Raw genomic sequence first — 27,919 nt, 5'->3', positions numbered from 1 at the left:
TGTTTTATCAAAGAAACGAATATTACATAAGATATAAAGTTTTCAAACTAAAAAATCTAATATTATGCCTTGTTATGACCTAATTTTCAGAAATACACAGTAAGCAAAAAGAGAATCAGAGCTTGGGTAGATATTTTTACTGTAGGATGTTAATATCACAAAACATTTTTATTTTTTATGTTTCCCACACTATAAATATTACTTTTATTAAGTCCCAGAACTTACTTTTTTTCTGCTCACCAACCATGGTACATAGCTTGTTTTACGAAAGAATTCAATGATAAAAATCAGTTATAATTTATGAAGAGCCACTTTTTAGAACAATGTATTCATTTATTAAATAAGAACTGCTTATTATACAATAAATTTTTTTCTTTAATCATCATACATAGTTCTCTTTGACAGTAGGAAGAAAAACACAAGATTTTCTTTATCTTAAGACATTTGATGAAAAATTAATAATGTTTTGTCTTAAAATATGTCAGTGTGTTTTGTCTCAAAACATGTGAAGGGCCTGGATTAATCCTGTCTTTTTAGAATATTTTAGCAAACTGAGCTGTGGGCCCTGAATATATTTCAGAACTCACAAGATAACTGCAAACAGAAGAAACAACTCTCATACAAGTACACCAGGTAAAGAAAACACACGTGCACGCCACACAACTAGGAAGGTCAGGGTTAGGAGCAGCCACTGAGGCGGGTGCTGCTGACTGGGAACAGGGCCATGGTCTTCTTGAGCTCCTTGTAGCTCCAGTGCAGCTGCTCCACCTCGGCCCTGTGCTGAGCCCGCACCTGGCCCAGCTCCTGCAGGAGGTGCTCATTGGTGCTGACCAGGGAACTGAAGAGAACACAGGGCAGCCATGTCCCGGCTCTGCTGCTGTCCTCTCCAGCAGCATCCTCTCTCACCTGGCCAAGCCTGCCTGTTGACCCCACATGCCCCAGCCATGTCCCCTCAAACCTGTCCCCTCCTGATCTCTCCTGGCGGCTACCCATCTGCCCCTTGCCTCCAGACCAGGTGGGGCCAGGTCTGACTCAACCCCTCAGCCATCACTGCCCTGCAAGCACTGGCGGCATCCATGGAATGGATCCAACTCAGCATGAATAGATGGATCCCTCAATGCTCTGGCCATGCATGGTTTATTGAAAAGACTTGTCACAGTCTATGGCCAGCAAAAATGTTCTAATTCTAGGAAAGACTCAACACTGAAGTATTTCTAATTCCCAGTCAAATATAAAGGACCCGTTAAAAAATCCTGACATTGTAACAGTGTAATATATAATTGGAAAGTCCTCATTTTTAAATATTGTTAACCATTTTTAATTATAGAGGGGACTTCAGAAAGAAAGTGGTGCTATATTTTGCCAAAGTTCCCTACTCACTTGGTCAGCAATGACTCAAGCACATTTGTGGCATCACAAGAAATGGGCGAAAGCAGGGCCATTTTCTCCATACAGGTCTCCCCACTGACAACCCCCATGCAGGTGGCAGCCCTGTTTGCTTGGACCACAGAAACAGCCACTGACCAGGCGGAGGCTCAGAGTGGACACCTCCTTGTGAACCCCACTCCACTGCACTTACAGGCTCTGCACCCTGCCTTGTCCACATTAATCCCATGGTGCCAATACCTTGTGACCTGCCACAGATGGGCCGTAGGGCTCCAGGGAGTGATCTTGCCTTGCCTGCCACTTCCCTGTACCGTGACTGTGTCTCATTTCCTTCCTTCTGCTGCTCCATCTAGTCTCAGTTCAGTCCCACCTCTCAGGGAACACACACCCGCATCATCACTCACCATCACTCACATGCCCCTCACCTCTAAGAATACTGCAGCAGAAAGAAAAGCTCATGGAAGTGCCAAGTCAGCACAGCAACACATGCGGGCCCAGAACACTGGCCACCAGCAGCTGCTGCTCCTGCACCCTCCACTGCTCAGCTCCACAGCACTCCCCTCCCCCCCCCCCCCCCGAAACCTGTGGCTCTCCTGCAGCATCTGTGTGAGCTCCTGGACCCTCCCTTGCCTCGGCTCCACGCCCCACTCCCCTCCCGGCCCGCACCTGTGGCTCTCCTGCAGCATCTGCGTGAGCTCCTGGACCTTGTCGTAATGTTCAAGGTGCTGCTTCAATTCCACAATTTCACCCGAGAGCCTCTTCACATTTGTTTGAAGCCCTGATAAAGAAAATAAGTAGTATTATTTAGTGAAATTCATTTATACATTTGGAACATTAAAACAATTCTAGAGTTTAAACTGGACCTGGGACACAAGAAAAAGAATATAGCTTAGAAAAGATCAATTTTTGTAAGGAACTCAAAGACAGGGGTGAACACATTCAACCATGTCTACCCCAAGGACCCAGTTCTGGCTCCCTCCTCGGGGCTGAAGTTGCAGGGATCTGCCCTGCGATATCCCTGAGGAACCCTCGCCTGTGTGGAGGGCCAAGTGATGACAGAGGTGGGCCTCAGGGCCTCTTTTCCAGAGCATCAAGCTCTGGCAAGGGAAGGACCTGAGGCTTTCAGGAGAAGCAACTGGCAGTGATTAGAAGACCTCTGTGGCCACAGGTCCCATGTCCAGCAATGACAGAGCCTGTGCCTATAGTCCATCTATAGGGTGTTGCCTCTCTCTGGGTTTCCTTCTCAAGGCAGGAGGGGGTGGGGGAGAAATTTACTATTTATGGGCTCCTAAATCCAAACGGAGGATAACCAGGATACAAATAACTCCACATGCAGACATGCCACTGCCAAACCACACGACTGACACTAAGAAAGCCAGCATGGGAAGGTAATGGGCAAAGGGATGCCAACACTGACAGTGGATCCTTCTCACAATGATCACCCCAGCAATGGAGGGCGTCCTCCTGCACTTGGACAAGAAAACCCTACTCAGAATCTGTGTCCACCCAAACCTCCCTAGAGGGCATGATGAGCCTCTGGGAAGAGGGCAGTGGTGGCATGGGTCAGAGCTCAGAACCCTACACTAGTTGACACCAAGAGTAACTAGATGACAATACCAGAACCCCACAGACAACATTATAGCACTTGGTGATAAGGTAGCCTCAAGACCCCTAACAAGGCAGCCACGGTTCTGCATGGTATCCATGTCTGTGTGGGTGCAGCACTCAGCAGTGGGGAAGCTGACCTGAGGACAGAGCACCTCCAAGCATCCCGTTTTCCTGGGAAATCCTTGTAGGCTAACTAGGGAACAGGGCTGGCATGAGGGGGTTCAGTCTCTTCAAATGAGATGAACTCGGGTGGAGTGGGAGGTGTCCTGTGTAGTCTGAAGGGGCTGGAGCACCCCATGACCCCTTGGGGCTGACCTGCCTAGTCCCTTCTAGAACAGGGCCATTCTGTAGAGAAACAGATGATGAGGGGTCCAGGGCAAAGGAGGCTACCATATTTATTTGTGAAGTTAGAGAAGCCGTCTGCCCTGCTCCTTCTAGAAATTTAGAACAGACTTCACTTGACAATGAACAATAGAGATGTACTGAGGTCAAACCCCACACAAGTTATGGCATGAGCACAACAAAAGCCACACCCAGAACAGATAAAAACCACAACGGTTTCAGAATGAACTAAATTCAGAATCAGACAACGTTAGAAAGGAGGTGGCTGAGCTCAGGCAAGAAGGCAAAAGGAAGGCTGAACTAGAAGGAACCCAAGAGCAGTGAACATGCCAATGACATCTCAAAGAAACAGAAGATACAAAGGGGTAAGTTTTAAAATAAAAATTCAGCCCTAGGCAGTGTGGCTCAGTTAGTTGGGCATCGTCCAGGGCACCAGGAGGCTGCTGGTTAGATTCCTGGTCAAGGGCACATGCCAGGATTGTGGACTCTATCCTTGGTGGGGGGCATGCAAGAGGCAGCTGATCCATATTGCGCTCTTGCATTGATGTTTCTCTCCCTCTCCCTTCCTCTTTCTCTAAAAATCAATAAACTGTTCTTTAAAAAGAATTAAAAAAAGAGAAGACTATAAACAACTCTTACCACTCAATAAATTAACCCAATAAACACAATGGGCAAGGACAGACCAGGGCAACTCTCTGTGGCTGCATTCATGTGACAAAGGCCACAGTAAGTACTTGGGACAGAGGCCACACGTAAGGCCTTGAAATAGTTACTATCTGGATCTTTAAATAAAAGCTTTTGGATCCCTGAGAGGTGAGAATGGGAAAAGATGCTCAACCTGTCCTTCTTCAGTGAAATTAAAACTTTCAAGAGACCCCATTTCATCCAGAGAAAGTTACCATGGAAAACAGATACCACCAACACCTCCTCATTCTAAAGCCCAGTATCTGAACCTGAGATACTGAGAGTGGACTTTTGTAAAATGGCAAAACAGAATCAAAGAAGTGAAGAGAGGAAAATGAAAATTATCTGGGTCTGGAAGGTACAGTGATCAAGGAGAAAGGCCACTGCGCCTGCTGGGAACAGATAAGGCTGAGCAGAAGGCTAGTATCCTGCACATGCCAGGGGCAGACAGGCTGGCACCATGGTCCATGGCGCCACATCCATGGGATGATCCCTGAGCTCCTAAGGAGTCAAAGGACTGAGCAGTGAGGACCTGTCGGAGCCCACAGGGGAGGCGCCTCTCCCTCAGGCACAGCTCTCTTTCCATATACACCTGAGCGTGCCATGGGCAAGCATGCGCATCATTCATGAGCCAAAGCAACTCAGACCAACCAAGGGTGTGGGCTCTAATACCTATTTTACATTATTTGCTGGTTCTGAATTCTGGTAATAATCCTATCTAATAAAAGAGTACTATGCAAATTGACCGTACCTCCGCCACATCCACCAGCCACGCCCACCAGCCAATCAGGAGGGAATATGCAAATAAACCCAACCAAGATGGCTGCAGCCACAGACAGCAGGAGGGAGGCTTGGGTTTCCCTGGCAATGGAGGAAGCCAAGCTTTCCACCTGCCCTTGCAGGCCCAGGCCTCCACTCAAAGTTACAAAATTTCAATTATAGAAGATAAATAAAGCCCAACAGAAATGGTGGCAGCCACAGAGCTGGAGAGAGCAGGAGGCTAGGGTTGCCCATGGCGATGGAGGAAGCCAAGCTTCTGCAGCCCTGGCCTGCTTTGGCCTCCACTTAAGGCTACAAAGTTTCAATTATAGAAGATACATAAATCCCAACAGAAATGGCTGCCGCCACGGAGTGAGCAGAAGGCTTGGCTCCACTCCAGGCTACAAAGTTTCAATTGTAGAAGATAAATAAATCCCAGATCCCACGGCCTCTGCTTGGGTTGCCGGGGGGTGTGGCTGGCCTGCAAACCACCACAGGCCCCTCGCCCAGGCCACCCCATACCCCAAGGGAACCCCCACCCTGATCTGGGACACCCTTCAGGGCAAACCAGCTGGCCCCCACCCATGCACCAGGCCTCTAGCCTATCTAATAAATCCTATCTAATAAGAGTAATATGCAGATTGACCAGCACTCCAACACAAGATGGCTGCCCCCATGTGGTCAAAGATCCTGCCCCCCTGTGGACACAAGATGGCCACCACAAGATGGCCAGCAGGGGAGGCAGTTGGGAGGGACCAGGCCTGCAAGGGAGGGCAGTTGGGGGCAATCAAGCCTACAGGGAAGGGCAGTTAGGGGTGACCAGGCCAGCAGAGGAGGGAAGTTGGGGGTGACCGGGCCTGCAGGGAAGGGCAGTTGTGGGGGACCCAGGCCTGCAGGGGAGAGCAGTTGGAGGGTACCAGGCCTGCAGGGGAGGGCAGTTAGGGTTGACCAGGCCTGCAGGGGAAGGCAGTTAGGGGCAAACAGGCTGGCAGGGGAGCAGTTAGGCATCAATCAGGCTGGCAGGGGAGTGGTTAGGGGGTTTTCAGGCTGGCAGGCAGAAGTGGTTAGGGGCAATCAGGAAGGGAAGCAGGCGAGCAGTTGGGAGCCAGCAGTCCTGGATTGTGAGAGGGATGTCCAACTGTCCGTTTAGGCCCGATCCCAGTGGGGTCCCAGATTGGAGAGGGTGCAGGCTGGGCTGAGGGACCCCCGCCCCCATGCACGAATTTTGTGCACCGGGCCTCTAGTTTAAAATAGGTTTCATGAGTGTTTAAACACGTACATTTCACCAAGCAGTGGTCCCAAACAAACCATAAACTCACCAGTGATCTGCAAATTTAACGCAGCTGAAGCATCTGCATTTTTTACTTCTCTTTTCATGCTGCACAAGAGAGACTTTAAGCTACTATTCTCCTCCAAAGATCTGTCTAAATGTTGCCTCAAGTCATCCTAAGGTCACAGAACAATACATTTTAAAATGACAAATCAACTTCAGTGAGATGCATATAGAAAATTAAATAAAATCCTTTGAAATAACCAGATAGTAGTTTCCTTTTACATATCAGAATTCTGAATCACAATGTGAAAAGCTGTACAGTCATTTGTCACATAACAACAGAGATATGTTCTGAGAAATGCATTGTTTTGTCATTTTGTGTACACAAACCTAGATGGTACAGTCCACTGTACACTGGCTACAAGCCTGTACAGCATGTTACTGTAATGCAGGCAACTGTAACACATGTTAAGTATTTGTGGGAATAAACATACCTAAACACAAAAAAGGTCCAGTAAAAATACGGTATAAAAGAGAAAACATGGTATGCATGTGTAGGGCACTTACCATGAACTGAGCCTGCAGGACTAGAAGTTGCTGTGGTGAGTCAGTGAGTGAGTGGTTAGTGATGGCCTAAGACATTATTGTACACAACTGTAGACTTTATAAACACAGTACCTTAGGCTACACTAATTTACAAAAAAATTTTTCCTTCAATAGTATATTAACCTTAATTTACTATAACTTTTTTACTTTATAAACTTTAAATTTTTAACCTTTTTACTCTTGTAATAACACGTAGCTTAAAACACAAACACACTGTACAGCTGTATAAAATATTTTTTCTTTATATCCTTATTCGATAGACCTTTTTGCAAAAAATGTTTTTTTTTTTTTTTACTTTTTAATTGTTTTTGTTAAAAACTGTGACACAAACTCACACATTAGGCCCACACACGGTCAGGATCACCAATATCACTGTCGTCCACCTCCACATCTTGTCCCACAAGGTCTGTAGGGACAACAACAGGCATGGAGCTGTCATGTCCTATAACAATGCCTTCTTCTCGAACACCTCCTGAAGAACCTGCCTGAGGCTCTACTTGAGGACATCACTCTTTGTAGAAATATGACCAGGGTGGTTTGCTCAGCTTGCTTCCTTTTTTCATCATAATTTGCTTGTAAGCAAACAATGCACCACAAGCATTCGCTCTATTAATGAAAAAGTTTTGGTGTTGAGGCCCATGTTTTCTAAACTTTTAAGGAGCTTGTTGAGGTCTGCAAAAGCTTCTGCTTAACCCTTCACTGTGAATTTTCTTGGGGGTTCTTTATCTTCTGCAGTTTCTTTTTCTTTTGTTTCTTCTTCAGCTATGCATTCCTGTTCCTGTTCCAACAACTCCTCAGTAGTCAGTCCTACAGCAACACCTTTAGGAGCTCCCTAATGTCATCCTCAGGCACACCTTGGTTAAAGCTGTTTCCCATATCACCACAGCTCTGGTGATTTTTACAACCTTTGTGCTACAACGTCAGGGCAGCTATGACATCACTAGGTGATAAGAACTTTTCAGCTCCATTATAATCTTATGGAACCACTGTCATATGTGCAGTCTAGCATTGACTGAAATGTTGTTGTGTGGCACATGACTATAAGCATGCATCTTCTCTGTCAGCAGGCTGAGGCCTGTGTCCTTCAGAGAGGACAGGAAAAGAGGTAGTCCAACTTACAAGGGAGCACCCACCTTCCCATGTTCCCTGGTGAGGGGTGTGCTTCCCATGTTCCCTGGTGAGGGGTGTGCTTCCCATGTTCCCTGGTGAGGGGTGTGCTTCCCATGTTCCCTGGTGAGGGGTGTTTCAATAGGAGCCACAGCACTGGTGCTGAGGGGAACAGATGCTCGAGCCTTAACTCCTCCAGGAAGGCCCCATGGTCGCCACAGCAAGAGTACAGGCAGATCCCAGGCTTTTATGGTCCACCTGGGCAGGTAGCTTCCCTCCAACTTTTTAATATCCCATATGTGAGATCATGCAGTTTGTTCTGCCTGACTTACTTCACTTAACCTCAAGGTCCATCCATATTGTTGCAAATGACAGGATTTCCTTTTTTTAAATAGGCTGAATAAATGTTGTATATACATATGTTCTTTACCTATTTTGTTGAAAGGTTATTTTTCTTAATCATGAATGAATGCTGAACTTTGTCAAGTGCTTTTTCTACACCTATTGAGATGATTGTGTGGTTTTTATCCTTCAATCTGTTAATGTGGTATGTTAATTTGCATACGTTGAACCAGCCTTGCATTCCGGGGAAAATCCCATTTGATCATGGTGAATAATCTTCTTGATGTGATGCTGAATTCAGTTCTCTAGTATTTTATTGAGGTTTTTACACCTGTGTTCATCAAACATACTGGCCTGTAGTTTCCTTTCTTGTGGTGTCTGTCTGGCTTTGAAATCAGGTGATGCTGCTTCATAAAATGAGTTTGAGAGTGTTACCTCTACTTCTATTTTTTGGAAGAGTTTAAGAAGGTTCAGTATTGATTCTTCTTTCAATGTTTGGTAGAACTCATCCGTGAGGCCATCTGGCCCAGGTCTTTTCTTCTTTGGGAGCTTTTTGATTACTGCTCAATCTCCTTATTTGTTATTGGTCTGTTCAGGTTTTATTTCTTCTTGATACAATCGTGGTAGGTTGCATGTTTCTAGGATTTATCCATTTCTTCTAGATTATTTAATGTGTTTGCATATAACCATTCATAATAGTCCTTTCTGATTTTTACTTATTTCTGGGGCATATTGTAATGTCTCCTCTTTCATTTCTGATTTTGATTCTTCTCTCTTATTTTTCTTAGTCTAGCTAAGGGTTTGTTGATTTTGTATATATATTTTTTCAAAAACCCAACTGAGTTTTGTTGATTTTTTCTATTGCTTTTCTATTCTCTATTTCTGCTCTGATCTTTATTATTTTCTTCCTTCTGTCAACTTTGGGTTTACTTTGTTTTTCTTTTTCTAGTTCTATGAGGTTTAAATTTAGGTTGTACATTTGAGATCTTTCTTCTTTTTTAATGTAGACATTTATGTGTGATGGTCTTATGGTGAGGTTACAAAGGACAAGTGCATCCCTAACAGCCGGAAGTCTTAGGCTCAACTAGCAGGCCCAGCTGTGCTGGCACTGGTTGCCCTCTGGTGCCACCTGGTGGTGGAAATTCCCTCAAGTCCAATAGGACACCTGGGGTCCTGTGGCTGTTGCAAGCAGGACAGGAGCAAGAACCCTAGGATCACACAGCTAACTGAAACCTCTCTCATCAGAGGTCTGGGGAACCTGGGCCAGGGAACATGGGGCCACAAAAACCCCACTTTAAGCCCAGCTTCATCTTCTCTCTGTCTCTCCCACTAACCCTTTCTCAGAAGAGAAGGCAACCAGTCAAAAGAGATAGAGCTGGGAGAAGTGGCGATGCCTCCATCTGCAAATAGCTGTTGCTGTGGGGTCTGGGAGTGATACAAAATCAGGCCAGAGTTCCCCCAGGTGGGGAAACCTGTGGTGAGGGTTTGTGATCCTGGAGGGGAAGAGGAGCCCCAGTGCTGTAGCCCGATAGCAGCTAAGGGGAAGTGAAGAATCCCCCCTCATTCTGTGAAGTCAAAACAATGTTTTCACCCCATCTGTGAACAAAAGGAAATGCGAGGGGCGTGGCTCACCATCTCTTTCCGAGTGCTGTTGAGCTCCGACACAACCTCACTCATCTTCTCACTATATTGCTGCTGTTGTTCAACAAGGTGATTTTGCAAAGATTTATTTTCAAGAGTCAGGTAGTTAATTTCTTCACTCGCAGTTGTCGAACTGTCCTGAGTTGCTGTAAAATCTTGAACAGATGACAAAATATGTCTTGCCTGAGCTAGAAGTAAAAATCAAGTATTATTATTGCATTTATGCCAAAAGAACGTGTAAACAAAATATGTTCAATACATTTTGAATAACACAGACTGCATGCCTTAAAAACACTGATAGGCATGGAGACTTGCAAAGGGATTAGGGTACCATCAACATTACCTTCACTCAGGCTGTTTTACATCCAGTCAAGGATGAGAGGCAGAAAAGAGCAGAAAAAAGTTTTGTTCCAGAGAAAAGGTACCCCTCAGCAGAAGGCTACAACTAGGAAGATTGGGCTGAATGCCCTAGCAGCCCACCACACTCTCTTCAACAGCCCTGCTGCTATCCTAACAAGAGGGTGTAGATTTATGGGATCAGCATTCTTGGGGCATCCTGATTCTGAAGTGCTCAGGAGCCTCTGGTGTGGCTAGGATGGCAGCTTCAAGCAGGGCCCAGGGTCTCTCAGGAAGGAGAGGGCTGGCAGGTCCCCACTCCCATTGGGACACTGAACATCGCCCTGCAGACTGAGGAGGAAAGAGATGTCCCACTGGGGATGCAGCACCCTGTTTCACATTCTGACTCTGGGTGACGGGGTCCTCAATGTGCTCTTGCACCCAGGCACCAGGTGGAAGCAAACCAAAGTCCTCTCAGGGGAGGGGCCATCCTCCTGGACCTCAGAATTTAATTTCCATCAAAATTTATTTAAAAAAAAATTTATTTTCCATCAAAATCTCGGCAAATGCCAGGTTGAAGAAGACAGTAGCAGCTTTTTAACCTCTCCAAATCCCCATATGAAAACAAAGCCATGAGAACCAAATACCTGTGAATGGCACTTCCAACAAAACCAGGCAACGAGGCATCTCCTCAAACACCAAAGCCAGTGGCTGGGAAAACCAAAAGCTATACCTCAGGGGAGCCCCCAGTTACTGAGAGGACACTGTCAGGGTACTCCCTGCAGTGCAGCAGCCACAGTGACAGCTGATGAGGGTGCAGCATGTGAGGAACCCAGAACCCCACGGGAGAGCAAGTACCCACTAACACAATGCTACCCAAAGGGTGGGCCTGCACGTGGCTCTGAACTGATGAGCTGACTGTCCCTTCCCAACTCACCCAGGAACACCTCGTTGCTATGCAGGGACTTGCAGCCACTCCAGTACCTGTCCACCAGGTCGAGGAGTGTTTCTAGGGAGGTGGCCTTCCCAGGTGGCACAGCTGAGAGCAGTTTGGGAGACACCTGCAATAGAAACAAAACCATGACATAGGTTTTCAGTTCCTGAAACACAAGGCTTCTAACACCACATGCCAAGGGAGCACTGCTTGGCCCAAGTTCACACCAGGGGCAGGACAGCCCATATCCTATAACGGGTCAGCATGGCAGCACTACGGCCTGGCTCCTTGCTGCCTAGAACTGAGGCTGAGACCAGCCCAGTGAGTGTTCGGCACAAACACCTCCATCACAAGCTGAATCCGGACACTGGGCCAGGGTGACAGGCATGAGTACAGAGCCAAAGTCTTCAGGGTGGACACAGTGCAGTCACACAGATTTCTGTCTTCTATCTGCGGAGCACGGGTCGTGCCCTTTCCATAAGGACGACCACCATGAGGTCATAGCTCTGAGCCGAGAGGAGAGGGAGCCCTGGGCATCACCCCCTCCTGTAAAGTCCCAAACCCATAGCGAGTATGCATATCTGCGACACAGCTCTGCCCCTGGTGCTATCCCTTGGCAGACAGGAAAGGCCTGCGCACATCCCATTTTCCTTCCTTCCCTCATCCAGACAGTGAGACAGTGAGAGACTGCATGTAAGAACAGATGACAGCCAGGCCCTCTGTAAAAGCAGACTCTGACCCACAGCCTGCAGTGACCAGCCGGGAAGCCAGCCTGCCATGTCCGGGTCCCAATGCATGGAAGCACATTTCAAACAAAATAGAGAGGTGACAAACACCAATGAAACATGCATTTAAGAGCTGTATTTATCTTGGGATCACAGTTAATGTTGAAAATAGAAGACACGGTGTTACCAAAGACATCAGCCCCTCAACTAGAACATCCAGGCACCCTCAGCTCTCTGCTCACCTCCCTGGCACCACTCGTGCTGTGGGGCCTCTGCTCTTCAGACTCAGACGTCTCCAGGTGAGAACAGGTCCTCTCGCTCCTGCTCTCGGAGCCATTCTGCCTGCTCAGACTCTCCTCCAGGCAGCTGAGACACTCCTGGTCTGCAGGGGCCTGGAATCTCCCTCCAGGCATTCTTCGCTTCCTGTACTTTTCAAGACCAGGCAAAGGATTTAGCACCTTTTGTGTTGACAAACTTGACGTCTGAGAAGAGGAGGTTGAGTTCTCAATGGCTATGCAGTCTATAACAGAGGGGAGAACACAACCCTCATCAGACCAAGTTCTCTGGGCACAGGTGTACCTGTGCATGCACTGTGTGTGTATGCATGTGTGCACATATGGGAAATCCATCAGAGTAACAAGACTGAAGTAATAACTTTAACAAATTAAGTGACCGATGATTATATGTTTTCTTGCCAAAATTATGTATAACAAAGATGGAAAAATTAGGAAAATTTTGGAAATTAGAGAGGACTCAACAATTTGTTCCTTTAGGAGATTCTGTTAACTTTAGCACCTGGGACCCTCCCTACCTCAGGGGACACGGCCCCACATCTGCTGACAAAGATAGTGTGTGCATACACACATATGGACACACATACGTCTATACATGCACACATGTACATGCACACATAGAAACATGCACACACACAGGGCGGGGACAAGGGTACAACAGAGCAAATGTGGTCAGTGCTGACTTTAGGGGTCTGGATGATGTAGATATGAAACTTCCTTATTCTGCTGTGGCAGCCTTTCTGTGTTCACTCTGGGAATTCACAAGGACTACAGGTCAATAAAGAGGTCTAAAGGTCAAGCACATGCACCTTTGTGAACAGAGGTGAAATGATGAATTCTGACAGTCAACAGAAATGGAGGTCCTGTGTACCCATACACCACAGCATCATTATGAAGTCTCAGGATATAGGGTGAAAGAACAGGACAATGAAAGTAGAGAATATAATAGGGGTGTGTGTTACCTGGACTCAACATCACACCCTGCTCTGCAGTGGCCACAGGCAACTTGGGCAGGTCATCACCACAACCCACCCCAACGCCGAAGAACCATGAACTCACCTGAACAAGCCTCAGGAAGGTGCTAGGTTCACTCACATTGGGAAGTTTTCTGACATTTTTGTCACATGTGTGCACACAACACTCTCAATTAACTTACTCATTTTCTTCATCTTTACTTTTTAAAATACAGCTATTGTCATAACCTGGGCCCATGCAGTTATAAGAAATTGTACGTGTGTGAGTGAGAGAGAGGGAGAGGGAGAAAAAGTATGGTGTGTGTGTACAGAAAAGCAATGAAGTACTCACAGACTAGGAATCTGAAATATGAATATTCTAAATTTTTTATCCTTACCCGAGGATATGTTTCCATTGATTTTTAGAGAAGGAAGAGAGAGAAAAAAAGAGAGAAGGGGTGGGGGTGGGCAGGAGAGAGAGAGAAATATTAATGCAAGAAACATCGATCAGTTGTCTCTCACATGCACTCCGATGGGGAATCGTACCTGCAACCTTTTGGTGTAGGAGGTGACGCTCCAACCAACTGAACCATCTGGCCAGTGTGGTTGTATTCTAAATTTCAATGTATAAGGTTCTTTCCTAAGACATTTTAGAGAGTTCCACAAACAAAGAAAGAAAGAGAATAGGAGAAATAGGCATGATTAAGAAGGAGTCAATGGCAGTTGTTGCGTGAGATTACCTGGGTGTGGGAGAAAGTGCACATGATGTCCGAAGGAGCAGCAGGCCTCGGGCTGGTCTCCCTGCTGGGGCGGGAGCTCTCCACAGTACTGGTTCTGAAGCCTCTTTTCTGGACAACATCCTCTAGAGCTGCTTTTCCTCTTCTCATGGCCCTTCTTTATGGAGTCCCCACACTGGTGCTGGACTAAGTGAGGACTCAACAGATGTCTGGATTCTATTTTATTAAAGAACATTTAAAAAGTTTTAGTTCATTAAAAATTACACTTTAAGCTTCTGACAGTGTGTTATATCTATTAAGTGTACCAATTAAATAAGAAAAAGATGACTGAGTGAGTTAATAATGCAACCGCTGCCCTACCCGGTTTGGCTCAGTGGATAGAGCGTCAGCCCATGGACTGAAAGGTCCCAGGTTCCATTCTGGTCAAGGGCATGTACGTTGGTTGTGGGCACATCCCCAGTAGAGGGTATGCAGGAGGCAGCTGATCGATGTTTCTCTCTCATCAATGTTTCTAACTCTCTATCCCTCTCTGTAAAAAAATCAATAAAATATTTTTAAAAAATAATAATGCAACCGCTAAACCTGTAGTGAGTCTAGCAGTCACTTCAAACAGTGTTAACAGGTGCAAGACTGACACTGACCAACCACCACTCGCTATACAGCTGAGGAGTCAAGACAGTGTGGCGCCGAAACCGGTTTGGCTCAGTGGATAGAGCGTCAGCCTGCGGACTGAAGGGTCCTGGATTCGATTCCGGTCAAGGGCACGTACATTGGTTGCGGGCACATCCCCAGCGGGAGGTGTGCAGGAGGCAGCTGATCGATGTTTCTCTCTCATCGATGTTTCCAGCTCTCTATCCCTCTCCCTTCCTCTCTGTAAAAATATCAATAAAATATATTAAAAAAAAAAAAAAAAAAAAGACAGTGTGGCATCGATACAAAGTCAGACATGATGACAGATAAAACAGCATCCAGAACCCAGAGAGAGACTCAGGTTAACTGAATTAACAAATGTGCTAGGGTTATTAAATGAGACAAAAGACAGTATTTTCAACAAATAGCATTAGCACAACTGGATCTATGGGGTGGGAGTGAGGGGGAGACAACCTGACCCATCGCTCACTACGGTCACAAATCCACTCTTAAGCGTGGAGGAGCACAGACCTGAACACTGGAACCAAAGGACATGTACGCGTCCACAGGAGAAAATCTTCATGAGCATGGGACAGACAAAGATTTTTTTTTTTTCAGGGCACAAAAAAAGCACAAATCATATAAAGAAAAAACTGATAAACTGGACTTTATTGAAATACAAATTAAAACCATAATTAAATATTAATATTTACTCAGAAGAACAGCCAGAATGAAAAAGACTGAACATCTAAGAGCTGGCAAGGATACCCAAAGAGCAGATGTTTTTGTGCCAGCAGGTGAATCCTGGGATTTCAGCCCAAACTTATACCTCAGCCTGTTGTCGTCTTCATGAAAAGCTCTCAGAAACTCATAATGGAAGAAGAAATGGTGCTAAAGTCCCAGTGGGAAAGAGTCCCTGGCAAAATAATGACTTTCATGCCTGCACTAGAAGCCTTCACAATGAGCTTGCCAGGTTTAAAGTTCTAACGCGTGAGCCTGAGCTCTAAGTGCTCCCTAATGCTAACTGAACACCCCCTTGAGGCTGACACAGACATCAGTTCCACTAGCCACAGGACATGTTACCTTCTTGCCCACTTGGACATTTTACCTTTTCCCTACAATTGTAATTGATCTGAGGAAGAATTTAAACCACCATGTAGTATATGACTATACTCAACTTAAATACATGGCTTTTCCTTTTATAATTCTGTAATCCAAATTACTGATATTTATAAGTACACAGGACTTCATGAAGGTTCTATATTTAAAAGTAAGCTTCCTAAAAAGTACATCTGTGCCCAGAGCAAGCTGGACCCGCTGGGCCTTCGGGTGGGGCAGTGTACCTTGGGAACTATGGAAGTCATCCTCTTGCTCCTTCTGGCTGGAACTTGTACTCCTAGGAGGGTTGCTCAAGTCCCACTCACACTCGGCAATGAGGTTCAGGACTGCCTCGTCATCCGCATCCATGACTAAGCACTTCTTGGCTGAGGGGTCAGTGCACTTAACTCTGGAGTGGTGCAGTCTGCAAAGAAAAGCCAACTCAGTGCTGTCGCTCCAACCTGAGCAGACCCTGTGCGGGGACACGAATGTGCTGCCAGCACAGCCACAGGGCTCTTGGGAAGAGCAGTTGATGTAACTGCAGGAAATGGCTCTTGTGCCTCTACTAAAGTGAGGTCTAGGAGGGACCCAGCAGGACAACTGGTGATGGAAAGCAAGGGTGTGTGATGTCATCACACCATCCAGTATGTGCAGAGTCCCACTACGGTTTGTTCAAGAACAAAAGTTCAGAAAGCTCCTCTTTTCCTAGCATATCATATGATCAAGGAAGTTAAAGGATATGATGTTCCAAATTTCTATTTTAACATGAAGTGACAAAAATGTGAGGTGGTTTAGAAGATGATCTCCCTCTCCTACAAGGGAGCTCCCTCAAGACTGTGAGCTGATTTCTCAAAAGAAACTAGGCAGGCCAAAAGAGATTGGCAAGAAATATTCAAAGTGATGAAAAGCAAAAACCTACAACCAAGATTACTCTACCCTGCAAAGCTATCATTTAGAATCAAAAGACAAATAGCTTCCCAGACAAGAAAAAGCTAAAGGAGTTCATCATCACCAAACCATTATTATATGAAATGTTAAAGGGTTTTCTTTAAACAGATAAAAAATATGAATAAAACGGCAATAAATACATACCTATCAACAACTGAATCTAAAAACAAAATAAACAAACAAGCAGAAAAGAAACAGACTCATAGATACAGAGAACATTTTGACACTTGCCAGATGGGAGGGGGGTTGGAGGGGAAGGGAAGAAAAGGTGAAGGGATTAAGAAGTACAAATTGGTTATTATAGAATAGTCATGGGGATAAAAAGTACAGCATAGGAAATACAGTCAATAATATTCGAATAACTATGTATGGTGTCAGATGGGTGTGAGATTTATTGGGATGATCACTTAGTAAGTTATGTAATGTCTAATCACTGGGATGTATACCTGAAACTAAAATAATATAATGTATATAAACAGTAATAAAAAATGATAAAGTGTTAAAAAAAAAAAAAGGAAATAAATAAGCAAGAATTCTTTTTGTCAGGGTGGAGAGATCATTTGATTCTTCCCCTAAAAGTGGCAAATGGAAATAAAATTTCATAAATTACTTTCAAATAAATAAATAAAATTAAATTAAAATATTCACTCTCCAGCTCTTTACAAAAAAAGTTGGCTGACCTTTACATTTAAGGAATTTATAAATAAGCTAAGGCATATAATGCTAGAAGAAAAAAAAAACTATTAAAAACTTCAGACAAAACAAAATGATGTACAAGGAGTGAATAATCCTAGCACATTATAAGAAACGTAAACAGTTTATTGACTTTTGCCTTTAGAATCAACCCATACACAAAGCATGAAGACTCTTTATGGCTTTAGGACATTTAAATACTATCAACCCTGACAATCTAAAATTAAACATAAAGCTGCAGATGGCAGGAGGGGGAAGGGCACATGCTCCCACAGCCCCACCAGAGCAGAGCCTTGAGCACTGGCCACAGGGCATTGAGCAGAGAATACAGGAGGGCATAGCCCACAAACTGTCACCACGGGGTGGGGAAGGGGCTATGGCAGCTATCAGGTCCTGCTTCAAGTGTGCACACCCAGAAATGGCAATTAATTTGTATTTTCCGGGGATGAGGAAGGAAGCAGAGACAATCACAGAAGTGAATGAAAGTGGCTGCTCTGAGGAGTGGGCCCGGCAGTGGGGAAAGGGGACTGTTGTTTCTCATCACAAGTCTTCTGTGCTATTTATTTACATGTATTAGTTTAACAAACATTTTAACATTAAAAATAATTTACAGAAAATGTGGACAACAGAGAGAGAGACTCTGTCCCACTGTCTCCTTGAGTCCCATCTGGTATCCGGGCATTTTTGCTTCCCTTTTCCTGCATGTCTGCCCTTTAAGTGGCGTTCAGAGCACAAAAACATTTACATGTGTTAGTTAATACAGAGCTTTATATCTTCTAGTCATTCTATGAATAGGTAAGCCTGAGCACCTTCTTTCCACATCTGAACACCACTCGTGTTCATACCTTCCAACTCTGCAAACAGCTGGGAAGCTTTGTGTGGAGTCGAGTGATTCCTCTGAAGCAAAATGCAACTGGGATGCTTTCCGCTCGCTCTCTCTCACGGGACGGTCATCTAGGGAGAAATGCCAGAGAAACTAGCAAACACCACCATGGAGCAGGTGCACCTTCCGGCACCCCATCACCGCCCTGCAGCACACCACACATGACCAAGCTGCCACCACTTGTTCCGGACCTTCTGTCCCCTCGGGGCTGACCCTGCCACAGCGTCCCCCATAAGCACTGAGCACACCCAGTAAAGGGGTGCTGGGCTCTGGTGGCTACACGTGGTTTCTCAGGGATGCTGAGTGCTGATTCCAAGAGGACTGTTCTGCTCCCACAAAGCTCACTCTTCAGACACTGCTTTGGAGGCAGGCTACTGCCCCAGGAAAAGAAATACACAGACAAGTTCACACACAGGCATCTCCTTCGGGGCTCCCTCTTATCAATGTACATTTTGGGTGCTGCACGAGGTTCTCGAACCACACTGAGCACACTAAGAATCTCTGGTGCGAGATTTCTGAACACACTAAAGAGAGGAGACATCTTAGCTGTGTGTTTGGATCCTCAGATCCTCAGGACTGGGAAACAGAGAGATAAGTGTAAACTGTCCCCACATGTGTGCTCTGGGCCTGAGGCCTCTACTCAGCAACTCCCAGTCCTGCAATGACTTTGAATTTCAATTATGTTCCTTTTTCATGTCTGAAGATAACTTTCCCATGTGGCAAGACTCTCATTTCCCTTCTCTATACAAACATTATACAATTTTGAACCTAAAACTTTTATGACAAAAGAAATTATTTAAGACTGAAGATTGCAAAAATTTCCCATAATAAGAATTGTAATGCTTCTGAAAAAGAGCCCAATTCAACTATTTATAAGTTACTTAAAGTCAAAAGTTAGAACAGAAGCACTTATTCCTCCAAAATATCTAAAAATTAAAATGAAACATTGAAATTCTAAGTAGGTTTGACCCTTTGGGGGTCAGTCATTCATACCCACAGCCCAGGCCTGCTCCGAGGCCCAGGCAGTGCAGAGGGGACTAGAGGATAAGCTGACACGCATGTGCTGCTGAGATGTGCATATATCCACTCATAGCCAAGAGATGCAGAACATGCGTTTCTACAGACACTAGCTGGAAGTGACAGGACAGTGGCAGTGGTCTGCCTGCAGCTTAGTATTTACCACAGGGACAGGTGTGGAGCAATGTCTTCCCTGACAAATGCTGGCCTAATGTGGGTCTCACTTTGGTGTCATTAGGTCAGAACCCAGGAGATGGAGATGCCTCAAATGCATCCCCAGCCTCGCCGTGAAGTGAATGGATTAGGGACACGCTGTGATCACTGGGGCACATGACCACACCCTTCAATCAGATATTCCTGCACCACAGCTACCCAGCACTCACCACCACCCTTCACACAAGAAGACTAAGGGTCTGAGGCCCCCTCCCTCCCTTCCCCATGACTGGCATGGTCAGTGCATCCTGGACTCATGCTCCAGCTCTCTCCCCTTGAAGTGCGATGTGAGGGAGCATCGGAATCGCCAATGGCCTCACTGCTCAGGGCAAAGACCCCTCCTGGTGGGTGGTGAAGCAGGTGGGAAGGCATTGATGTGGCTTCCCTGGGTGTGATCCTCCCGAAAGGACTTGTCCAGTTGGCAACCTGCAAACTCTGCCTGTGAGGCTGTCACAGCGATCCATTTTTTTTAGAGACATGGGTTAATAAGCCTAAATGGTGGCGGTACCTACCAACAGAACACCCTCTCTCATCCAGGTCATCTGGGGGAGGGTGTGGCACAATGAACTTATAGTCCTGTATTTCTCCAGGTAGATGCCAAGCCAGCAGAATCCAGCTGTCCACCTGAGCCTGAGACGATGCCCAGGGGCCATGCATGGAAACAGGGCACCAGAAGTTCAGGAACAGGCCCCAGTCAAACAGCTAGACAGCGAAGCCAGACTGAGACTGAGCAGTCCAGCCCATGCCTGTGCTCCTGGTCTCCTGGCAATTATCTCTGGCCATGGGGCTCCCTGTCACCTTCCCAGGCGGCTTTCCTATAAGACCCATTCTGTAATACAGGGACTCATGCCATCAGAGTATAAAATAACTTCCCTTTTCAGGAAGATCAACAGTGCGATGGATCTGATAGTACCAAACACCAGTCAGGGCTCTACTGAGCAAGGGTGTGAGCACACCACACCTACCCAGCTGCCTGAGCTTCGGGAGCATGTGCACAACAAAGAGGCGGTAATCAGACTCATTCTTCACCACAGGGTTTAGTCGGAAGTCCACGTCCGTGAGCTCAGTCAAGCAGTGGAGCCGGAACACTTCTGCTAGCGAGGAAATGCAGTTGTAGTAAAGATTGAGGCTTTCCAATGCAACCAGGTACTGAATACCCTGTTAACAGGACACAGTGCTGAATGAGTTTACGCTTTAAAAAAAACCAAAAAAACAGAGAGGGGGAAGATGCCATCTGAGTGGTCTTTATCGTAGTTTAAAAAGGATGAAGGCCAGGGAGAAACCAAGATGGCGGCATAGGTAAACACCTGAACTGCTGCCTCGCACAACACTTTCAAAACTACAACTAAAAGATAAAAGAAAAAATAAAAGATAAAACAGACATCATCCAGAACCACAGGAAGGCTGGATGAGTGGAAATTCTACAACTAGAAGAAAAGCACACTGAGACTCAGAGGAGCTGCGGAAGGCAGAAGTACGGAGGCGCACGCACGAAGAGGGCTGGCAACTGAGTGTGCGGCTGGCTTTCTCTATCGAGAGGGAGACAAAAGCTCCCAACTGCTCTGAACTCCAGTTCCGGGCGAGACTCTGGGGACCCAGACTCATACGGGGAGAAACTGGACTGTCTGGCAGTGGGCAAAACTCGAGGGCGGCTTTATCGCAGAGGTGCTTGATTACAGCGGGACACTGAGACCCAGGGGCCTCTTAGGGCAGGGCTGACGGGAAGCCAATGCTGTTTGCTCCGCCCTGAGACTCCGCCCCATCCAAGCTGAGTGCAGAGGCTTTTGCATATGAATGGTCTGGTCCTTGAACTCTAAACTTACCTAACAAACTGCAGCTGAGTCAGTGAGACCCAGAACATCCAAAAGAAGGCCCAAGGCCCCACAGCAGCTTGCATTGCTTCACAGCTGGGCCTTATCTGGGCCACTCCAAAACCCAAACAAAGAAGAGGAATCTGCAGATCTCTCCGTAGCTCCTGATGGGTGGCCTCAGGCAGAGGCTAAATTAGCATCTCCTTGGAGATCCAAGAGCCAGTGTACCCAGGGGTCAGAGGAGGACCATCCAGATTACAACTCCTCTAATCCATAGAGGACACACTCAGGGGGCAGACTCAGTGAGCACCAAAGCCCCACTGAAGCAAGTCTTGTCTCATAAGGGTGTCTCCAGCACAGAAGTTCTCCCATCGTAGACACAGCTGATCCTCACAGCCAACTGGCCTGGAGGTCAATTCCTCCCAGTGATACCAACAACAATCAAGGCTTAACTACAACAAAGACTGTGCACACAGCCCACAAAGGGGTGCACCAAGAGTGTCCACCTCAGGTAACTGGGGAGGCTGAGCCACTGGGCCCTATAGGACACCTAGCACACAAAGCCACTCTATCAACTCAGGGAAGCAGCCAAAATGCGGAGACAAAGAAACAGGTCACAAATGAAAGGAATGGAGGAAAGCAAATGACTGGATATAGAGTTCAAAACCATGGTTATAAGGTTTTTCAAGAATTTTCTAGAAAAGGCCGATAAATTTAGTGAGACCCTCAAGGATATGAAAAAGGACCAACTAGAAATTAAGCATACACTGACTGAAATAAAAAATAATATACAGAGATCCAATAGCAGACTAGAGGATCGCAAGAATCAAGTCAAAGATTTGAAATACAAAGAAGCAAAAAAGACTCAACCGGAAAAGCAAAAAGGATCCAAAAATATGAAGATAGTGTAAGGAGCCTCTGGGACAATTTCAAGCGTACCAACATCCGGATTATGGGGGTGCCAGAAAAAGTGAGAGAGCAAGATACTGAAAACCTATTTGAAGAAATAATGACAGAAAACTTCCCCCACCTGGTGAAAGAAATACAAGTCCAGGAAGTGCACAGAACCCCATACAAGAGGAATCCAAAGAGGACCACACCAAGACACATCATAATTAAAATGCCAAGAGCAAAAGACACAGAGAGAATATTAAAAGCAGCAAGAGAAAAACAGTTAGTTACCTACAAGGGAGCACCCATACGATTGTCAGCTGATTTCTCAACAGAAACTATGCAGGCCAGATGGGAGTGGCAAGAAATATTCAAAGTGATGAATAGCAAGAACCTACAACCAAGATTACTCTACCCAGCAAAGCTATCATTCAGAATTGAAGGTCAGATAAAGAGGTTCACAGATAAGAAAAAGCTAAAGAAGTTCATCACCATCAAACCAGTATTATATGAAATGCTGAAAGGTATTCTTTAAGAGGAAGAAGAAGAAAAAGGTAAAGATAAAAATTATGAACAACAAATACATATCTATCAACAAGTGAATCTAAAAATCAAGTGAATAAAAAATCTGATGAACAGAATAAACTGGTGGATATAATAGAATCAGGGACATAGAAAGGGAGTGGACTGACAATTCTCGGGGGGAAAGGGGTGTGGGGAGTGTGGGAAGAGACTGGACAAAAATCGTACACCTATGGATGAGGACAGTGGGTGGGTGGGGGGAGGGGAAGAGCAGAGGGTAGGATGGGAACTGGGTGGAGGGGAGCTATGGGAGGGAAAAAAGAGGAACAATTGTAATAATCTGAACAATAAAGATTTATTTAAAAAAAACATAAAAAAATTTTAAAAAACACACAGAAAAATGGGCCACCAGTAGGAAGTGATCAACCAACTTAACAAATGAACTTATAATATTATAGGAAGAGCATAAAGATGAAATGTGTTCTTGTCTATCAATTTCTGTCTTGCACACAGTGATATGACAGTTCAGGGAAGTTCATAACAGATGTGACTAAGGACAGCTGGCAGGTACCACGCTAAGTGATTTACTCAAATAACTTCATCCCATTGCACACAACCCTACAGGGTAAGCCCTACTACTGCTCTCATTTCACAGATTAGAAAACTGAGAATTGGAGGCTGAGAGATGAGCCAGTACTGGGTGCAACCTGGATTGTAACTCGCCTCTGACTCTGAGCAGACTCCTGACCCCCATGTCAGGGGCGCTGAGAGTATCATGATCCAGGGCAGTGATGTGCTGCCTTTCTTTCAGGCAAGAACCCCTCTCTCCATATACACCATTTGCCATCACCTGTGTTAACTTCTCACTTACTCATCAGGACTGAGCCCCTGCTAGGTCAGACCCCCTGCAGCAAGACTACACTAGTGGCCCTGCCATTCAAAGGCCTGCAGCCACCGAGAGGCAGACTATAAAAAGAGGTGCAGTGCAGAAAGTGGATGAAGAAAAACACAGCTGACAGAGGGATGGAGAGTGATGGGCACACACACACAAGTCTTCTGGGTTTTATTTTATTCCTTTAAAGATACAACTGTCTTCGTCAGAGAGTTACAACTTTTTGCTGGCAGAGTAGTAAAGATGTAATGTGATGCCTAAGAAATCTAGTTCATTGTAAACACAAGAAAAACAACTGCACGCTTAAATCATTTTTAAGTATACAGTTTACCAGTATTATAAACATATTTATAAAACATTGCATTTTTAATTATGAATATAGTTTCCACTGCTACTAATAGTAATAAATTTTCCTTTAAAAAAGATGGGTTTAACATCGTCCCATGCACCGAAAGGTTGTGTGTTCGATTCCCGGTCAAAGCATACCTGGATTGCAGGTTTGATACCCAGTTGGGGAGCATTCGGAAGGCAACTGACCAATGTGTCTCTCTCACATCGATGTTTCTCTCTCTCTCTCTCTCTCTCTCTCTCTCTCTCTCTCTCTCTCTCTCTTCCCCTCTCTCTAAGCATATCCTCGGCTGGGGATTAAAAATAAAATAAAATAAAACAACCTCTCCCAACTTCCTCCTTAAAAAAAAAAAAAAAGACGACACAAACCTAAAACTTACCTCCAGACTAACCAAGGAGTTGCGTGAGAGATCTAAAGATTTTAGACCTGTTAAACTCATCAAAGAATTTCCTAGGTGAGTAATCTTTTCTTGATAAGTTCCAGGAATAGATAATGACTGAAGTTCAGCTAAGAAAAGAAAATTGTGAGATTTTAACATTATTTTTAATTGAAAATAAATCATCATAAAAGCAAGATATCATAATCTCAAAAACAAGAATTGCATATAAAGTTTCAGCTTATGTTCACCACTAAAGACGCTACACAAAAAGATATGCTCAGCCCGGCTGGCATAGCTCAGTGGGTGAGCATCAACCTATGGACCAGGAACCAGGAGGTCACAGTTCAATTCCCATCAGGGCACATACCCAGGTTGCGGGCTCGATCCCCAGTGTGAGGCAAACAGGAGACAGCTGATCAATGGTTCTCTCTCACCAATGATTCTCTCTCTCTCACCAGAGAGGTTTCTATCTCTTCCCCTCCCCCCCCCCCCCCCCGCTTCCTCTCTGAAGTCAATACAAATATATTTTAAAAAAATAATTATATATATATATATATATATATATGCTCAGAAATATAAAAGACAAATCAAAATAGAAAACTAAAAATATTCAAGTAAACCACAGGGAAAGCAGGAAAAGGGGAACAACACAAGAAAAACAAAGAGAACAAACAGAAAACAAATAATAAAATGGCATACATAAGCCCTACTATATTGATAATTACATTAAGTGTAAATGGTCTAAACACACAATAAAAGACAGAGATTGTGAGAGTGCATTAAAATGAATGAACTATTCACTATCTACAAGAAACTAATTTCAAATAAAATGATATAGGTAGGTTAAAAGATAAAATAGTAAATAGATGGGTAAAGATATGCCCTGCGAACACCAAAGTACAGCTGGAGTGGCTACACTAATATCAGATAAAGTGGATGTCTCAACAAAGAAAATTATCGGGGCAAGATGTCTCCACAAAGTATTATGCTACAAGAGTCACTCCAACAAGAAGACATAAAAATCCTAAATAGTTTGCCACAAATAGCACACCTTCAAAACACATGAAGTGAAAGGAGTAGACAAATCTACAATTACAGTTAGGCCCCCCTCACCCCCAACCACCTACCCCCACATCCCACCTCTTCCCCGCACAGGCCCCCATACCCAGCCCTCCACCCCTCACCCCCTCCTTTGCACACGTGCCCCTGGGGACCCCCAACCCTCACGACCCTGGCCTGTGACCATTCGGTCCTAGTGCCGCCCTCTCTGGCCTGATCCTGACCGTCTGGTGGGAAGCTTGCGCCCTCAGCCAGCGCCCCCCGCCCGCCAGCCGGCCTGCCCGCCGCCACGCACCCAGGTCGTGGTGAGGCGACAGGCCGCTCTTCTCCCAGATCTTCTCCTCACTCAGCACCAACCGCGGGCCCGCCGGCGCCATGCTTTCAAACGGACCTGAGCCTGCGCCTGCGCTGTTTGGCCGCTGAGGCCCCCGCTAGGGATGGCATGGGGGCGTGGTCAGGACGAGATGGGGCGGGGCCTCCTAGTGGGCGTGGCCGGGAGCTGGAACCCGGCGGAAAGGGGTGGCCAAGGACCAAAGTGGGTGGAGAAAATGGCTGGGCCTCTGGGAGGAGGGGAGGGGGGTGGGTCGGGCCACCAGCCACAGGGTTGGGTTGAGTTGGAGCCCCTCTTAGGGCGCGGGGCGGCGACCCCGGCCAGCTCTGCCTACGATGCCCCTGGAATGCTGCCGCTTGCTGGGCGCGGTGCCCTCCCTTGGAAAGACCGCTTGCCCGTAGGGACCCGCTCTACCTGGAGGCCCGCCCCACCTCAGGACTCTGCGGGCTCCCAGCCTTGCCCCGGCGTCCTGGGCGGAACCCCCGCACGTGGAGTCGTAGGTCTCTCCCTCCGTAGCCACTCGGTGGCGGCCAGTCATCCTCCGTCTCTGTCCTCAACTTCCCGGCGATTTCTGGGGTCGGCTCTAGCCAGGCACCCGCTCCCGGAAAGCTCATTGCGTGTCTGTCCCTCTGGGTCCTTATGGGGTGTCATGAGGAACTTTTGAGATCTGCAGGATTTAGGGAAGACCCCATTCCGGGTCTGAATCTGCCCCACCCACCCTGCGCTCTGAGTGCCTTTCCCTACCCCCCTCCTGGTATATGGGGGCGCCCCTGCTACCCCTGACCCCAGATTTAAACAGCTTGTTGGTAACGTCCCCTGGCATGTCACAGCCCAGGTGGTGGGGTGCAGGGTGGGTTATGCAGGGTGCCCCATACTAAGCAGAGCAGAACCTCAAACCTGGCACCCAGGCCTCGTTGGGCACCTGTGCAGAGCGATTAATTCGACAGGAGAGCACTCAGTAACACTGGGTCAAGATTGTCCTGTAACACAATATGTCCCGATACTGCTCCGCAGTCCCCTTCCTACAAGACTGGAAGGATTCCAGCACATCCCAGGCCAGCTGTGGTCACCACACCAGGTTTCCGCTGAGTGGAACTTGTGCAGCCAGGAAAGTGAACAAATATCTTTGCTTTTCAGAAGCAAACAAAGGCAGACAAAAGGCTTCTGTCGGCCCCAACGGAAGACAAGTAGCTTGTCAGGCACAGCCCACACTCCAAACACCCGCGGCTTCCTCCTGCCTGCGGTCACTTCAGGTCAGGTGGCCCAGTCTTTGGGGCTGAGTTGTGGAGAACAAACCTCTGCACATGTCCTATGGGACAGCACACACAGTGTATCTAATGTATTGGAAGTGCCAATAAAAACTTTGAAAATCATGTTTTCTGTTACTGAAGTGTTGCATATTCATTGTGGAAAGACAAAAAATTTCAGAAGAAAACAAAGATTAAACCACACAGAGATAACCAGTGTTAACACTTTCACGTGTATCCTCAGGGATGTCTTCCAAGCCTGTGTGTATTTAACAGTGGTGAGATTATGCTGAGCATTCTCAAAGATGCTTTTTTTTTTTTTGCTTTTTATAAACAGTTACTAGATATTCTTCAACATCACTTATTAAACGTCATTTTTAATGGTCACATTAGATCATGAACTAAACCCACATTTATTTAACCTGTCTGTTTCCACTTTTTTTGTGGTGACAAATCTAGTCAGGTGTTGTTTTGAAGTTCCTCTTGAGATGCTCTGAGTGAGCCAGGAATGTAAAATGGGGCGTTTTCCCACCTTCCCCGAGACTCAGGAGCTTATCCCAGGTCTTCAGAGCCAGAGCGGCTGAGGGGAACCTATGTGCTCCTGAAGTGTGTTAGCTGCTATGAGTTTTCATCTCTGCATTGTGACAAAAGCCAACAAGGGAACAGTGGCCAACTGGGCTCAATTTGACTGAAAATCAATGTCATATAGGAGCTCCCGTGAGCCTGAAGATGAACCCACACACCCACATCTCCCCTGTGTCCACTGACAACTCACACACATGCATATTCCTGCACTCACTAACACCACTACACACCCTCAGGCAGGCTCTCAGCCATATACCCAAATGCACACTTGCACACAGACCCCCAGAGCCAGCACACAGCCCGTGCTCCAACTCTGTGGGTCTTTACCAGCCAGATGGAGGGAACCGTCCTTGGTCACCTGTGAGGCACTGTTGAGCCTGATTGCTCTGTTGGCTCACCCCAACCCTGGACAAAGTGGATACTGAGCAGATGCACCTGAAAGACTTCTCATTGATGTGCCTGTGGTCCATGCTGCTTCCAAGTCTCGAGGAGGCCATCAGCCCAGGGAGCAAGCCCTTCCCACCCTCCCGTTACCGCATCAAAGCTTTTTCTTGGGAAGCATATGATCAAGGACAGCTTCGCAGTGGATATACTTCCTCTTGTGCTCATACTATCAAATAAAAGAGTAATATGCAAATTAACCAT

The 27,919-nt window shown here is 46.2% G+C and overlaps 1 protein-coding gene across 1 annotated transcript; it reads right to left on the bottom strand.

The window, feature by feature from the left end:
• Positions 1-317: 317 nt before the first annotated feature.
• Positions 318-25,512, bottom strand: CEP72 (centrosomal protein 72). Its single transcript, XM_080681450.1, has 12 exons — positions 25,407-25,512; positions 24,053-24,180; positions 20,174-20,366; positions 17,941-18,049; positions 15,700-15,878; positions 13,730-13,942; positions 11,986-12,263; positions 11,022-11,145; positions 9,740-9,936; positions 6,099-6,225; positions 2,053-2,164; positions 318-838 (listed from the first exon to the last, which is right to left on the bottom strand). The coding sequence occupies exons 1-12, from the start codon at positions 25,486-25,488 to the stop codon at positions 679-681; spliced, it is 1,902 nt and encodes a 633-aa protein (XP_080537576.1). The 5' UTR covers positions 25,489-25,512; the 3' UTR covers positions 318-678.
• Positions 25,513-27,919: the final 2,407 nt, after the last annotated feature.

This window comes from Plecotus auritus, assembly GCF_963455305.1.
Source record: "Plecotus auritus genome assembly, chromosome: 7".
NCBI classification, from domain to species: Eukaryota; Metazoa; Chordata; class Mammalia; order Chiroptera; family Vespertilionidae; genus Plecotus; species Plecotus auritus.
The sequence above is the reverse complement of the archived record's forward strand: the minus strand, read 5'-3'. Positions and strand labels throughout refer to the sequence as shown.